This window comes from Capricornis sumatraensis, chromosome 19 (genome assembly GCF_032405125.1).
Source record: "Capricornis sumatraensis isolate serow.1 chromosome 19, serow.2, whole genome shotgun sequence".
NCBI lineage: Eukaryota > Metazoa > Chordata > Mammalia > Artiodactyla > Bovidae > Capricornis > Capricornis sumatraensis.
In genome coordinates, this window is record NC_091087.1 from 48,390,554 (window position 1) to 48,405,109 (window position 14,556).

Sequence of the window (14,556 nt, forward strand, 5' to 3'; positions counted from 1 at the left end):
ATTCTAAGCAGAGGAATTATTCCAAGCAGGCTTAAAGAGAATGTGCATTGAAGGTCTCCGAACAGTGCTTACTCATCTAATTAATATTTCAAAGAAAGTTGATAGCAAGAAATCGTACTGTCCTGATGATTCACTGAAAATAGTTTACCAGGGAGCAACACACTACTGAGAATCTAATAAATTTCTCAAAAAGCAAACCATTTTCATTCTGAGGAAGGTTTTGTTTTTTTAATGGTGTCTGGATGTCAGCAAAATTATGGATAAACAGTCTCCAGTAATTCTAGGCAATAAACTTTGCCTATTTCCCACCTTTCCTTTGAAAATTCTGCTGACAGATAACAATTATCAATTCAGTTCAGTTCACTTCAGTTCAGCTCCTCAGTCATGTCCGACTCTTAGCCACCCCATGCATCCCAGCACACCAGGCCTGCCTGTCCATCACCAACTCCCGGAGTTCACTCAAACTCACATCCATCGAGTCGGTGATACCATCCAGCCATCTCATCCTCTGTGGTCCCCTTCTCCTCCTGCCCTCAATCTTTCCCAGCATCAGGGTCTTTTCCAATGAGTCAACTCTTCGCATGAGGTGACCAAGTATTGGAGTTTCAGCCTCAGCATCAGTCCCTCCAATGAACACCCAGGACTGGTCTCCTTTAGGATGGACTGGTTGGATCTCCTTGCAGTCCAAGGGACTCTCAAGAGTCTTCTCCAACACCACAGTTCAAAAGCATCAACTCCTCGGCGCTCAGCTTTCTTCACAGCCCAACTCTCACATCCATATGAGTGAATGAGTGAGTGAAGACGCTCAGTCGTGTCTGACTCTTTGCGACCCCATGGACTGTAGCTTACCAGGCTTCTCCGTCCATGGGATTCTCCAGGCAAGAATACTGGAGTGGGTTACCATTTGCTTCTCCAGGGGATCTTCCCTACCCAGGGATCGAACCTGGGCCTCCCGCATTGGAGGCAGAGGCTTTAACCTCTGAGCTACCAGGGAAGCCCTCACATCCGTATCAGTTCAGTTCAGTCCCTCAGTCGTGTCCAACTCTTTGCGACCCCATGAATCGCAGCACGTCAGGCCTCCCTGTTCATCACCAACTCCCAGAGTTCACTCAGACTCATGTCCATCGAGTCAGTGATGACATCCAACCATCTCACCTCTGTCGTCCCCTTCTCCTCCTGCCCCCAATCCCTCCCAGCATCAAAGTCTTTTCCAATGAGTCAACTCTTCGCATGAGGTGGCCAAAGTACTGGAGTTTCAGCTTTAGCAACATTCCTTCCAAAGAAATCCCAGGGCTGATCTTCAGAATGGACTGGTTGGATCTCCTTGCAGTCCAAGGGACTCTCAAGAGTCTTCTCCAACTCCACAGTTCAAAAGCATCAATTTTTCGGTGCTCAGCCTTCTTCACAATCCAACTCTCACATCCATACATGACTACTGGAAAAACCATAGCCTTGACTAGATGGACCTTAGTCGGCAAATCAATGTCTCTGCTTTTGAATATGCTATCTAGGTTGGTCACAACTTTTCTTCCAAGGAGTAAGCGTCTTTTAATTTCATGGCTGCAGTCATCATCTGCGGTGATTTTGGAGCCCAAAAAAATAAAGTCTGACACTGTTTCCACTGGTTCCCCATCTATTTCCCATGCAGTGATGGGACCGGATGCCATGATCTTCGTTTTCTGAATGTTGAGCTTTAAGCCAATTTTTTCACTCTCCTCTTTTACTTTCATCAAGAGGCTTTTGAGTTCCTCTTCACTTTCTGCCATAAGGGTGGTGTCATCCCCGTATCTGAGGTTATTGATATTTCTCCCAGCAATCTTGATTCCAGCTTGTGTTTCTTCCAGTCCAGTGTTTCTCATGATGTACTCTGCATATAAGTTAAATAAGCAGGGTGACAATATACAGCCTTGACATACTCCTTTTCCTATTTGGAACCAGTCTGTTGTTCCAAGTCCAGTTCTAACTGTTGCTTCCTGACCTGCATATAAGTTTCTCAAGAGGCAGGTCAAGTGGTCTGGTATTCCCATCTCTCTCAGAATCTTCCACAGTTTATTGTGATCCACACAGTCAAAGGCTTTGGCATCGTCAATAAAGCAGAAATAGATGTTTTTCTGGAACTCTCTTGCTTTTTCCATGATCCAGCAGATGTTGGCAATTTGATCTCTGGTTCCTCTGCCTTTTCTAAAACCAGCTTGAACATCAGGAAGTTCGGTTCACATATTGTTGAAGCCTGGCTTGGAGAATTTTGAGCATTACTTTACTAGCATGTGAGATGAGTGCAATTGTGTGGTAGTTTGAGCATTCTTTGGCATTGCCTTTCTTTGGAATTGGAATGAAAACTGACCTTTTCCAGTCCTGTGGCCACTGCTGAGTTTTCCAAATTTGCTGGCATAATAAGTGCAACACTTTCACAGCATCATCTTTCAGGATTTGAAATAGCTCTACTGGAATTCCATCACCTCCACTAGCTTTGTTCGTAGTGATGCTTTCTAAGGCCTGCTTGACTTCACATTCCAGGTTGTCTGGCTCTAGATGAGTGATCACACCATCGTGATTATCCGGGTCATGAAGGTCTTTTTTGTACAGTTCTTCTGTGTATTCTTGCCACCTCTTCTTAATATCTTCTGCTTCTGTTAGGTGCATGCCATTTCTGTCCTTTATCGAGCCCATCTTTGCATGAAATGTCCCCTTGGTATCTCTAATTTTCTTGAAGAGATCTCTAGTCTTTCCCATTCTGTTGTTTTCATCTGTTTCTTTGCACTGATTGCTGAAGAAGGCTTTCTTATCTCTTCTTGCTATTCTTTGGAACTCTGCATTCAGATGCTTATATCTTTCCTTTCTCCTTGGCTTTTCACTTCTCTTCTTTTCTCAGCTATTAGTAAGCCCTCCCCAGACAGCCATTTTGCTTTTTTGCATTTCTTTTCCATGGGGATGGTCTTGATCCCTGTCTCCTGTACAATGTCATGAACCTCAGTCCATAGTTCATCAGGCACTCTGTCTATCAGATCTAGGCCCTGAAATCTATTTCTCACTTCTACTGTATAATCATAAGGGATTTGATTTAGGTCATACCTGAATGGTCTAGCGGTTTTCCCTACTTTCTTCAGTTTAAGTCTGAATATGGTAATAAGGAGTTCATGATCTGAGCCACAGTCAGCTCCTGGTCTTGTTTTTGTCAACTGTATAGAGCTTCTCCATCTTTGGCTGCAAAGAATATAATCAATCTGATTTTGGTGTTGCCCATTGGTGATGTCCATGTGTAGAGTCTTCTCTTGTTTTGTTGGAAGAGGGTGTTTGCTATGACCAGTGCATTTTCTTGGCAAAACACTATTAGCCTTTGCCCTGCTTCATTCTGCATTCCAAGGCCAAATTTGCCTGTTACTCCAGGTGTTTCTTGACTTCCTACTTTTGCATTCCAGTCCCCTATAATGAAAAGGACATCTTTTTCAGGTGTTAGTTCTAAAAGGTCTTGTAGGTCTTCATAGAACCATTCAACTTCAGCTTCTTCAGCATTACTGGTTGGGGCATAGACTTGGATAACTGTGATATTGAATGGTTTGCCTTGGAGATGAACAGAGATCATTCTGTCATTTTTGAGATTGCATCCAAGTACTGCATTTTGGACTCTTTTGTTGACCATGATGGCTACTCCATTTCTTCTGAGGGATTCCTGCCCACAGTAGTAGATATAGTGGTCATCTGAGTTAAATTCACCCATTCCAGTCCATTTTAGTTCGCTGATTCCTAGAATGTCGATGTTCACTCTTGCCATCTCCTGTGTGACCACTTCCAATTTGCCTTGATTCATGGACCTGACATTCCAGGTTCCTATGCAATATTGCTCTTTACAGCATCGGACCTTGCTTCTATCACCAGTCACATCCACAGCTGGGTATTATTTTCGCTTTGGCTCCATCCCTTCATTCTTTCTGGAGTTATTTCTCCACTGATCTCCAGTAGCATATTGGGCACCTACTGACCTGGGGAGTTCATCTTTCAGTATCCTACCATTTTGCCTTTCCTACTGTTCATGGGGTTCTCAAGGCAAGAATACTGAAGTGGTTTGCCATTCCCTTCTCCAGTGGACCACGTTCTGTCAGACCTCTCCACCATGACCCGCCCGTCTTGGGTCGCCCCATGGGCATGGCTTAGTTTCATTGAGTTAGACAAGGCTCTGGTCCTGGTGTGATTAGATTGACTAGTTTTCTGTGATTATGGTTTCAGTGTGTCTGCCCTCTGATGCCCTCTTGCAACACCTACTGTCTTACTTGGGTTTCTCTTACCTTGGGCATGGGGTATCTCTTCACGGCTGCTCCAGCAAGGCACAGCTGCTGCCCCTTACCTTGGATGAGGGATATCTCCTCACCACCGCCCTTCCTGACCTTTAACGTGGGATGGCTCCTCTAGGCCCTCCTGTGCCCGCACAGCCACCACTCCTTGGACCTGGGGTCACTCCTCCCGGCCGCAGCCCCTGGCCTCTGGCGCTCTGAGAAAAGCATTTCTCAGTCTGTTTTCCTTGGAACACTAGTTCCCTGTAGTGTCGGTTGTTTTATATGAAATACGTCATGCTCTCTCCTCTTTGAGTGTCAGAAGGTTTATTTGTATGTTAAAGACTGTGAATTTTGCATAAATAAAGGTATTCAACATTATTTAACGAAGTATTTCCCATGTTTGCATGACCACGGAATCACGGACTCACACACCGTTGTAGGGTGGTGGTGGTGGTGGTGGTGAGTTTTAGCTGAAGCAGTGTTCTGTCGTTTGGAAAATGACCTCTCCCAAAGAAATCAAAGCCAGGGACTTCCCTGGTGGTCCAGTGGTTAAGACTCTGCACTACTGCTGCAGGGCACAAGGGTTCAAACCCTGGTCTGGGAACCAAGATCCCACATGCTGCACAGTGCAGTCAAAAGAGTTGAATAAATAAAATAAAGTAAAATCAATTTTTTAAAAAAAGAAAAGAAATCAAAGCCAAAGCTAAAAGAATGATATTTCAGTTCAGTTCAGTTCAGTTCATTTCAGTCGCTCAGTCGTGTCCGACTCTTTGAAACCCCATGAATCGCAGTACACCAGGCCTCCCTGTCCATCACCATCTCCCGGAGTTCACTCAGACTCACATCCATCGAGTCAGTGATGCCATCCAGCCATCTCATCCTCGGTCGTCCCCTTCTCCTCCTGCCCCCAATCCCTCCCAGCATCAGAGTCTTTTCCAATGAGTCAACTCTTCACATGAGGTGGCCAAAGTACTGGAGTTTCAGGTTTAACATCATTCCCTCCAAAGAAATCCCAGGGCTGATCTCCTTCAGAATGGACTGGTTGGATCTCCTTGCAGTCCAGGGGACTCTCAGGACTAGAATTTTAGGCAAATGAAGACAATAGACATTTTCATAACTCTTAAAATCATATCAGTTAGCAGTCATTTGTCATTATTCAGTATAAAGACCCTGATCAAGCCTTTTGCTATGTCAATGACTGTAAAAGAATATGTCCAGTAATTCAGTCCATCTGATTTCCCAGGCCTTATGAATATCTGCTTCAAAGCGGAACTCAGAAAAGCTATAGCAGATTGGGCATATTTTGAGCCACAGGCAAAATATTCCAAGTTCAAGCATTTATTGAATTTTACTTGCCAGTTTTCATGGCATGTGTGATATTTTTAGCTGACTAGTGTTAGTCGTTCAAGCCAAGAGTAGTACACATTTTACATGAGAAATGGATTAGTACAGTGACAGAGACCCTCTGTCTGACCAAACCTTAGTCAGGTTTCCCCTGAACTCTCTTCTCATATTGGTCTAGACCTTTGTACTTTCCTGTCTATCTTCGTGTCACTCAGTTTGGAATCTCCACCCTCAGTATCTGATCAAATTCCTTATTCCCCTCTCTCCCCCCAGGGGGTATCTGATCACCCTGGCCTACTTTCAGCAAGAATCCTATCAAGTCAGTTTAGCCCAAATCCTCCCTTATCCTTGATATTTCCTCCAAGTAATTTTCCATCTACTGACCCCTGCTTCTTGGTTATGAATCTCTACTTTCCCCCATTGTTTTTAGAATTGGGCCCAGTTCTATATGAGGTCTCTTTTCCCATATCACAGTGGCTCCTGAATAAAGTCTGTCTCTACTACTGTAAGTACTCTCCATCTCTGGTTTCTGCTTAACAATATGCAAGATTGTAATCATTAATTTGAAGCAGAAAGTAAAGGACACTTGCATCAACTTGGAAAGGCCTTATTAAAAGTACTTGAGTATATTGAAAAATTAGACTGACAGCTTTGAGACACAAAGCCCTCTGTTTATCCATAAAACATCTATATGCTTGCCACCAGCAATGCAAAGCTTCCTTTATGAGTGAACCTCTGTCTGCCCCTCCAGGGAGTGAGAAACGTGTTCAGACTCCAGGCCCGTTCAGTTTTTGGCTCCTCTGCTAAGACTGCCAATTAGAGCATTTTGTGATATGGACATCTGTCCACTGGACTGAGACCAGCTCATTTCACAAAGCACTTGTCAAATGGTACCAACGTTTCTGTGACAACCTGTGTTGGATTCAAACCCATGCCCTTGGAGGTTACCTGCTTCCTGTCCCATCACTAATCCTTCAAATGCCCAGAACTTAGGCACACTAATTTTCAAAGCTAACTAATTATAAAACCAAAGCCATCCTCATTTCCCTTAATTCATGGAAATTTTACTGATGCTTGCGTTTGTGTTGTAGAAAAATGATCTCCTAAGAAAATTTTTATTCTTGAAAATCTTGGCATTTTGAGGGTTATTTTGAAAGACATGTATACGTTTAACATTGTTTCAATGAGTGTTTTTTGAGCACCTACTACCTGTTAAGCAATGTGAAAGTGCCACCAGTTTCCCCTTTTTTCCTGAATATATCTACTGAATAGCTGAGAAATTCATTTTATCTATCTCCTCACTACAACTATTTTTTTTTTTAATTTAGTACACTGCAGAATAAGAGAAGCAAAAAGTTTTATAAGGGGAAAGGTAATGTTTGAAATAACATTAGTTTGAATATAGTTTAGTTTCTCAACTGTATATAATTACTTTGAAGAGGAAAAGTCATAAGAATAGCTTTATTGTTATATTTTTGCCAGTGGGTGTGTGAAGTGATTTAACTTACAGGTAATGATTATGTAATTGTATTGATACAGGGCATACAGCCTACCAAGCTTCGTGAGTCATCCAAACTGACAAGAGGAGGTATAAAAATTCTGCCTGCTTCTTTTCTGTTTCATATTCCTGTCTTTACAAAGGAGAGAAATCTTTCTCACAGGTGGGGGAGGGCGATGGTGAGTGAAGCTTCAAAGCGTCAAGATCACAGATATAAATGCATCAAGACAATGTGTCAATCCCTTGTGGTATAATTTCAAAATTAATTGGGTGGTGGCGAAACTGCCCAGCCCAAATGATAACTGTGCCTTTAAGAGATGTAATGCAAACGGCTGTCAAAAGCTACCTACCATTCAGAAATGAAGTTCTAAACTTTGCAGAGCTGAACTAAGAGACAAATTAATCTCACTGAACTAGTCTATGTTGTTTGTCCCTGTTTTACCTCTTTAGGACACATTTGTTGCATAAACCCAGCCATTTATTTGGACAGGAAAAAGCAACACAAAATACAAAGGTCTAGTGGTAGCACTGTATCCTGAGGTAATTAAAATTTCTATTTTTGCAGCCAGTGGCCCCTGTAGCCATAGCTATTAAAAGTACAAAAATTTAGATCTGGAGAATAATCGTGCCAAGGACAATGCTTGACCAAATGTAATTAGTTGAATTTAGATAAATTCTTAATCTGGCTTTCTTTAACTTGAATAGAAAAATCACACACTTCATTGAGCATGAATAGATTTGAAAATGAACATTTGGATTATATGTGAGGATATTTTTCCCAGAATAATAGGCCCAAGATTTTTCGATATGCTAAGTGGAACCTATTTGTTGACCCAAAGACTATATCAGCCTTCTGTTTTTACTCTCTAGTTCTATTTGCTGATTTTTGTTAATATTTATCATAACAGAAATAGTAGGTAAGAGAAAGCAAGAGAATAACAGATCCATTTAAGTCCTTACTCTTTGTTTTTTCAGTGCTTCTTGTTCTCTTTCTTAGGGATAATTAGAGATAAATGGTATGGTATTATATTTGCTCAGATAGCAATACAAAAATGCCTATTTCCATCATTTTCAGTAATAGACTTTCAAGCTATATTTTCCTCAAACTTGATCCTCATTATTCCAGTAATATTTAAGCTATTAATTTCTCCAGAGAGTGCTTTTTGAAAATGGTAAATTATAAGACAAATCCCAAAATTACATTTTCTTTAATTTACAGTATTGTTCAAGCTCTACTGTTAGCATAAATGAATAGTCTGAGCTGCAGTCTGAAATAAAGCCTTGCACATTAAACAGTTGGCTTGGAAACAGAAACATTAAGAATATGATTGAAATTTTTACAGAAGATGAAATAATAGCATTCACAAAAGCTCATTTATGATAATTCTAACATTTCTGCTAGAGTCATATAAAAGTAACAACATTTACCCCCTCCCCCCAAAAAAAGGTGAAGGGTTTCACTTTCTAACCAATTGCAATGATATCAATTTTGCCCTTAGTGAAAAGTGATTTTCACAGTTATATAGATTTCATTTTTTTCCAAGTTGCAAGTTTACCCTCTTGAAGGAACAAAAATGGCTTTTCAAAACAAAAGTCAACTGAAGCCAAAGTTGTCATGTTTGATGTCTAAAATGCAGTCATATTACAAACAAGCCTACAAGAGCAATAAATACAGTCAAACAGCATGTTACCCTGAAAGACACTGAAGTCTACAAAAGCCTAGAAACATCAGCTCAATTATCTTATTATAAAAATAGATTAATTATGCTAATGTGCTGTGGAATCATACAAATTACCCCCAGAATCTGAAGCTATGTTTTAAATCACTTATTTAGGCAATCTCATTTCAACCTAGTAGTTATATCTGTTTGCTTTATTTTTGTTTTTTTCTTTGTTAGAGGTGGGGGTTTGAGAAAGGAAGATAGATTATACTTGTTACAAAATTGTGAAGAAAGGTAGACTTCTTAAAGATGTTGATAATCTGATGAACTGCCGATGATAACTATCTGAGGTCAGAGTAAGCGTTTGTAATTCTTCACATGAGAAACTTTAAATTCACTCAGAGACTAAGAAAATCACTTCCTCCATCTAGTGGTAACTGATGGTAATTTCTCCCAAATTCTAAAACATTTCAGCTTTTTTAAAATGTCGTTTTGTTTTTATACCCATGCTTATGTCAGACCATTGTATTTATGTGGAAAATTAAGCTAAATTTTGTTAGTTTTCTGAAAAACTACTACAGCCTGAAAGAATGTAGCATTACTATCTACATTATTTTACTCTTGAGTCAAAATGCATTAAGCATAGTCCCTGTTTACAAACCAGTCTGGGAGACCTGACATATATGTGTAAGAGGGGGAGGGCTAAAAGAGTTAATTATCAAATGAGTGATAAAGTCAGATACTATAAGAACTCTGAGGAAGATGTGGTTGTTGATGGTTGCCGCTGATTGAAAAAGGCTTCTCATTAAGAGTCGGACACGACTGAGAGACTTCACTTTCACTTTCATGGAATGATGGAGCAAATGGAATTGATATGATCTTTAAAGACATGATGGGGCTTCCCTGGTGGTGCAGACATTAAAGCGTCTGGCTGCAATGTGGGAGACCTGGGTTCGATCCCTGGGTCAGGAAGATCACCTGGAGAAGGAAATGGCAACCCACTCCAGTATTCTTGCCTGGAGAATCCCATGGACGGAGGAGCTTGGTGGGCTACAGTCCACGGGTCGCAAAGAGTCAGACACGACTGAGCCGGACACGACTGAGTGACTTCACTTCACTTCACTTAAAGACATGATAGAATTTACATAACCAGTTAAGGACAAATAGTAAAGGTTTAGAACAGGAAACTGACATATTGAGCTTTGGGAAGATCCTCTGGTATCCGTGTGTAGGATAGTTTGATGTGAGCAGGGAACTTACTATTTATATTTGAGCCCATGTATTCCCCCAGCAGGATTCCCTGGTGACTCAGCAGTAAAGAATCCACCTACAATGCAGGAGACTCTGGTTGGATCCCTGAGTCAGGAAGATCCGTTGGAGAAGGAAATGGCAACCCACCCCAATATTCTTGCCTGAAAAATCCCATGGACAGAGGAGCCTCATGGGCTATAGTCCATGGAGTTGCAAAGAGTCAGACACAACTCAGCAACTAAACAATGACAATTCCCCCAGCACAAGCAATAATACCCAGGTAACATGGTACTTTGTTCCTCATCTCTCTGGACATGTAATACTTTCTTATGAGATGTTATAAGTCTAGAATTTGCTCTATGACAATTTTGATTCATATAAGTGATCCCTTCAAAAAATACCCATAAGCATGTCTAAAATTTAGTTTCAGTAATTATATCTTTCTCAACACTAAAATCCATGCTGACCATATTTATATTTAGGATTCAGGCCCTCAAAATGGTAGTAGTAATCATAAAAATTCCCAGTTGTTGAGGATTATATGCCAGGCCCTAAATAAAGGTGCATTTTTTCAGTGAGTACTTACTGAGTGCTTGTCATGTGCCAAATAGGCTGTTAGTAATTCTTAGGATAATCTATGAGTTAGTTGTGAAAGTGAAGTGAAAGTGAAGTCGCTCAGTCGTGTCCGACTCTTTGCAACCCTGTGGACTGTAGCCTACCAGGCTTCTCTGTCCATGGGATTCTCCAGGCAAGAATACTGGAGTGGGTTACCATTTCCTTCTCCAGGGGATCTTCCCGACCCAGGGATCGAACCCGGGTCTCCCGCATTGGAGGCAGATGCTTTAATCTGAGCCACAAGGGAAGCCCCTCTAATTTTATAGATGAGAAAACTGAAGATTAAGGGGGTAAGTAGCATTTCCATAGTCACCTTGTTGATAGCTAGTACATCTTGAGTTTCAGCCCAGATCTCTTTGATTCAGTAAAACGTGTCAGAGGTGAAAGTTAAAAAGTATTTGGCCAGGATGCAAGATTTCTGAACGCCTGTATCTCATATCTTCTACAGCAATATCTTTCCTTTCCTTTCCCTTCCCTCCATCCAGTCTACCCTAGCTTCATTGCAAGGGATACAGGCACAGAGCCCAAAGTCAGGCAAATGTGCCTTCTTTATTACTATGGAACTTATGTCCAGAGCCTCAGTGTATGAACTAATCAGGAGTCAGTAGCCAAGTCCCTTTCCATGGCTTGTTGTTGTTTAGTTATTCAGTCATGACCAACACTTTTGCAACCCTATGGACTGTAGCCCCACCAGACTCCTCCATCCATGGGATTTCCCAGGCAAGAATACTAGAGTGGATTGTCATCTCCTCCAGGGGATCTTCCTAACCCAGGGATCAAACCCACATCTCCTGCATTGCAGGCAGATTGTTTACTTTTGAGCCACCAGAGGAAACCTTTTCATAGCTTGGTGTTTCTCAAACTCTCGTCCTAAGAAACAGTTTAAAAGATGTTTATTAGAATGCCATATTAAAGTATCCTGTGACCAGAAATATGGAATTACTGCATTGTGTATTTTCCTCTTGATGTTCAAGAATGTACATTAACAGATTACAAACTGAGAAAAGTCCCACAGGAAAAAGATTGAGTAAGTCAGCTAAAGACAGTTTTTCTCAAATTTGTTTAACCAAGAACTCTCTTACCATAAAATTACTAATGCACTGTGGAACAATGTCCAATGTCCCAGCTGTCACAATGGCAAGCTTAAGCAAAAAATATGCTAAAATCACCTCCAATCTTCCATTGGAATTAATGTAGCTCCTTCACCATCTACAAAATTGAGTTTCTCTGACCCCAAACATTTTGTCTGCTCACTTTTCCTAAATGCCAGTGGTGCAGCATGGTGCATAAAGAAGATGACTGCAAGCCTCACACTCACAAAATACTACAAAACACAATTAAATTCCAGAATAAATATGACCACTACCTCACCAATTTACAGTGTAAGTATCAATTACTTTTATTATTTGTTTTTTCAAACCAATTTTGTCCTTTTGGATACATTTTTTCATCAGTCATAGCTCTTCTTTAAACATAACTAAGACATTTTATATGTTTGTATTTTACATTTCCAACATCTCAGACTTTGCTGGTCTGATTCTGTTGCCTGTTGTTCCTAATGACTCGTGCTTATGCGGTTTTTTTTTTTTCCTTTTGTGCTTGTTTTCACTATAAGCTCATATTCCTTGAAATTTTATCTGAAGGAATTCCTTGAAGCCTGGGTTTAAAGTACAATCCTCAAGAGAGAAATGCATTTTGGGAATTCCCTGGTGATCCAGGGGCTAAGACTCCACTCTCCCAAGTTCAACCTGACCAGGAAACTAGATTCTGCATATTGCAACTAAGAATCTGCATGCTGAAACAAAGATCCTGTGAACTACAACTAAGACCCAGCACAACCAAAATAAGTAGGTATATTTTAAAAAGAGAGGAATGCATTTGCTTCCAGGTATACCTGGAGGTACTCCCAACCAGAGACCACTTTAAACTGAATTGTAGCATGAAGATACTCCAGTCTGCAGGCAGTATGAATTCTCCACCCAAAGAGTACTGAGAACCAGCTGCACTTACCTATCACCGGGGACACTTTCTGTCCCCACCTCCTACCTCCCCTTGCATCCAAAACCAAAGCTAAGAAGATGAGTTGTGGGATTGGGTCCTTCTTTGAATGATGGTGTCATCTGTTGGGCTGAAGGAGGAAGGGGCTCTGATCTGACTTCCCACTTTGTAGGAGGCTTAGGTTTACTGTCTACCCACATGTGGCCCCTGAAACAGTAGTTCTAGGCCACCTACAAAAGCAGCAGGATAAAAAGATGAGAGTCGGGAGTGTTGATGAACTGGCTCCTGCATGAAGTCGCAGTCCTGGGAGCCACTCAGACTCTGGCCTTCAACCAGCCTCAAGGTTCTTTTCCTTCTGTATCAGAATCATTAAGGCAAGGATGGGAGGAGGACACGAGGACAATGACCCAGATCCAAGCAGACAAAGTGCGGCATGGTGGAAGGCTCAGCTGCTCTTCCTTTTCAGCCCTTAGGCAGTCCAAGAGGCTTTGAGTCATCTCTGGGCCAGGCGAGTTCCAAGGCAGCTGTGACCTCACCGTTGAATGGGAAAGAACCAGAACAGGCCAAGTCCAAAGGTGTCCCCACAGATGCACTTCTCACTGGGGCAGCAGCAGAGCTGAGCACGGATCCTTACTACTCTTTGCTCAAAGGGAGATGTCATCTGTCCTTGCCTGCCTTTCAGCGCCTCTTTCGACTCAAGAAGCTCTCTAGCTTCTTGCTTCGTTTCAGCTCCTTAAACTTCTCAGCCAGGACCAGCTGGCGCTGCTCAGATTTCTTCAGGAAGTATGGCCGATGGCCCTGCTGGGCCTGAGCCCGCCGCTCCTGCTTCAGGGCGAGGCGCAGCTCCTGCTGCCGCTTTCGTTCCTTCTGGGCCATTTCTTGCTGCTCCATTCGCTGAAGCAGGTGCTGTAGTTTCTCATGCTCCTCCCCTGAACGGCGCTTCTTCAGCTGCTTTTTCACCAGCTCTTTCTCTCTGGCTCGGATGTCATCTAGGAATGGATATGTTTTATCAAACACCTCAGGATTATACTCCCCTGACAGATCATCAAAGCGGGGGTCCCGGGCTACCTTCTTACTGATGGGGACAACCTGACGCAAAAATGGCACCCGGACCTTGGCTGACATTTCCAGAGGCCTGTGCTTATCTGCAACACACGCTTTTTGGACAGGTGGTCTACAATTCTGCTTCTTAGTGCTGCCTCCTGTTACCAGTTGTTTGTAGGCTTTAGTCCCCACTTGGCTCTGCAATTCCAACAGCTCCTCTAATGACATGTGAGATGTGCCATTCTGCAGGCTCCCATCATCCCGAGCCCCGCTGGGAGGCCCTGCAACCGCCCCGCCACGGGAGCTTGCTCTCGGCATCTCAATTACTTTTAAATAGCATTCCCCCAACAAAACCAATGCAATCAAATCAAGAAACACTAAAATCTAGAACCACATGATTCTTAACCAGCTGTAAACTACAACAAAGAAAACAGAAGAGAGGAAAAGAGAAAAAGCTTCTTGGTTTCATCTTCAATAGGATGCTAGTCAATCCTTGGCAGTTGTCTCAAGTCTCCCATCTGTGAAATTAAATTTCTCTTGGGAGAAAGAGCCCATGAGGAGGTTAACTGTGACCCTAGAATTCCATGTCCCAAGGGAAAGGGGAGCAGATGGGAAGTCCATCATTTACACACACTGCTACACTGCCTCTCTCAGAGAGTGCTTGAAACCCTTTGATTTTCTTTCAAATTTTAGACATTAGTTTGGAGCACCTCTTTTCTGAAGCCCCGTTCTCTATCCTGTATATCTCAAACCTCAAATCTTCTCTTCCTACTGTCTTTGGTCCCTGCATTCCTAGCACCCGAGTCTAAGTTGACAGGGATCTCCCTCTTGGAAACAGCTTTCATGCCTTCCTATGAAAAAACACCCATTTTAT

At 42.1% G+C, this 14,556-nt stretch overlaps 1 protein-coding gene and 1 non-coding gene across 2 annotated transcripts; both read right to left on the bottom strand.

Moving 5' to 3' along the window:
* Nucleotides 1-922: 922 nt before the first annotated feature.
* Nucleotides 923-994, bottom strand: TRNAW-CCA (transfer RNA tryptophan (anticodon CCA)). The gene has a single exon. It is a non-coding gene; the product is annotated as a tRNA-Trp (tRNA).
* A 12,322-nt stretch (nt 995-13,316) lies between these two features.
* Nucleotides 13,317-14,000, bottom strand: LOC138095552 (ribosomal RNA processing protein 36 homolog). Its single transcript, XM_068991599.1, has one exon. It carries the CDS (start codon nt 13,998-14,000, stop codon nt 13,317-13,319), a length of 684 nt encoding a protein of 227 aa, XP_068847700.1.
* Nucleotides 14,001-14,556: the final 556 nt, after the last annotated feature.

What these genes read in the sequence shown, in the direction of transcription:
- LOC138095552 (XM_068991599.1), bottom strand. Translation starts at nt 14,000, where the DNA reads ATGCCGAGAGCAAGCTCCCGTGGCGGGGCGGTTGCAGGGCCTCCCAGC.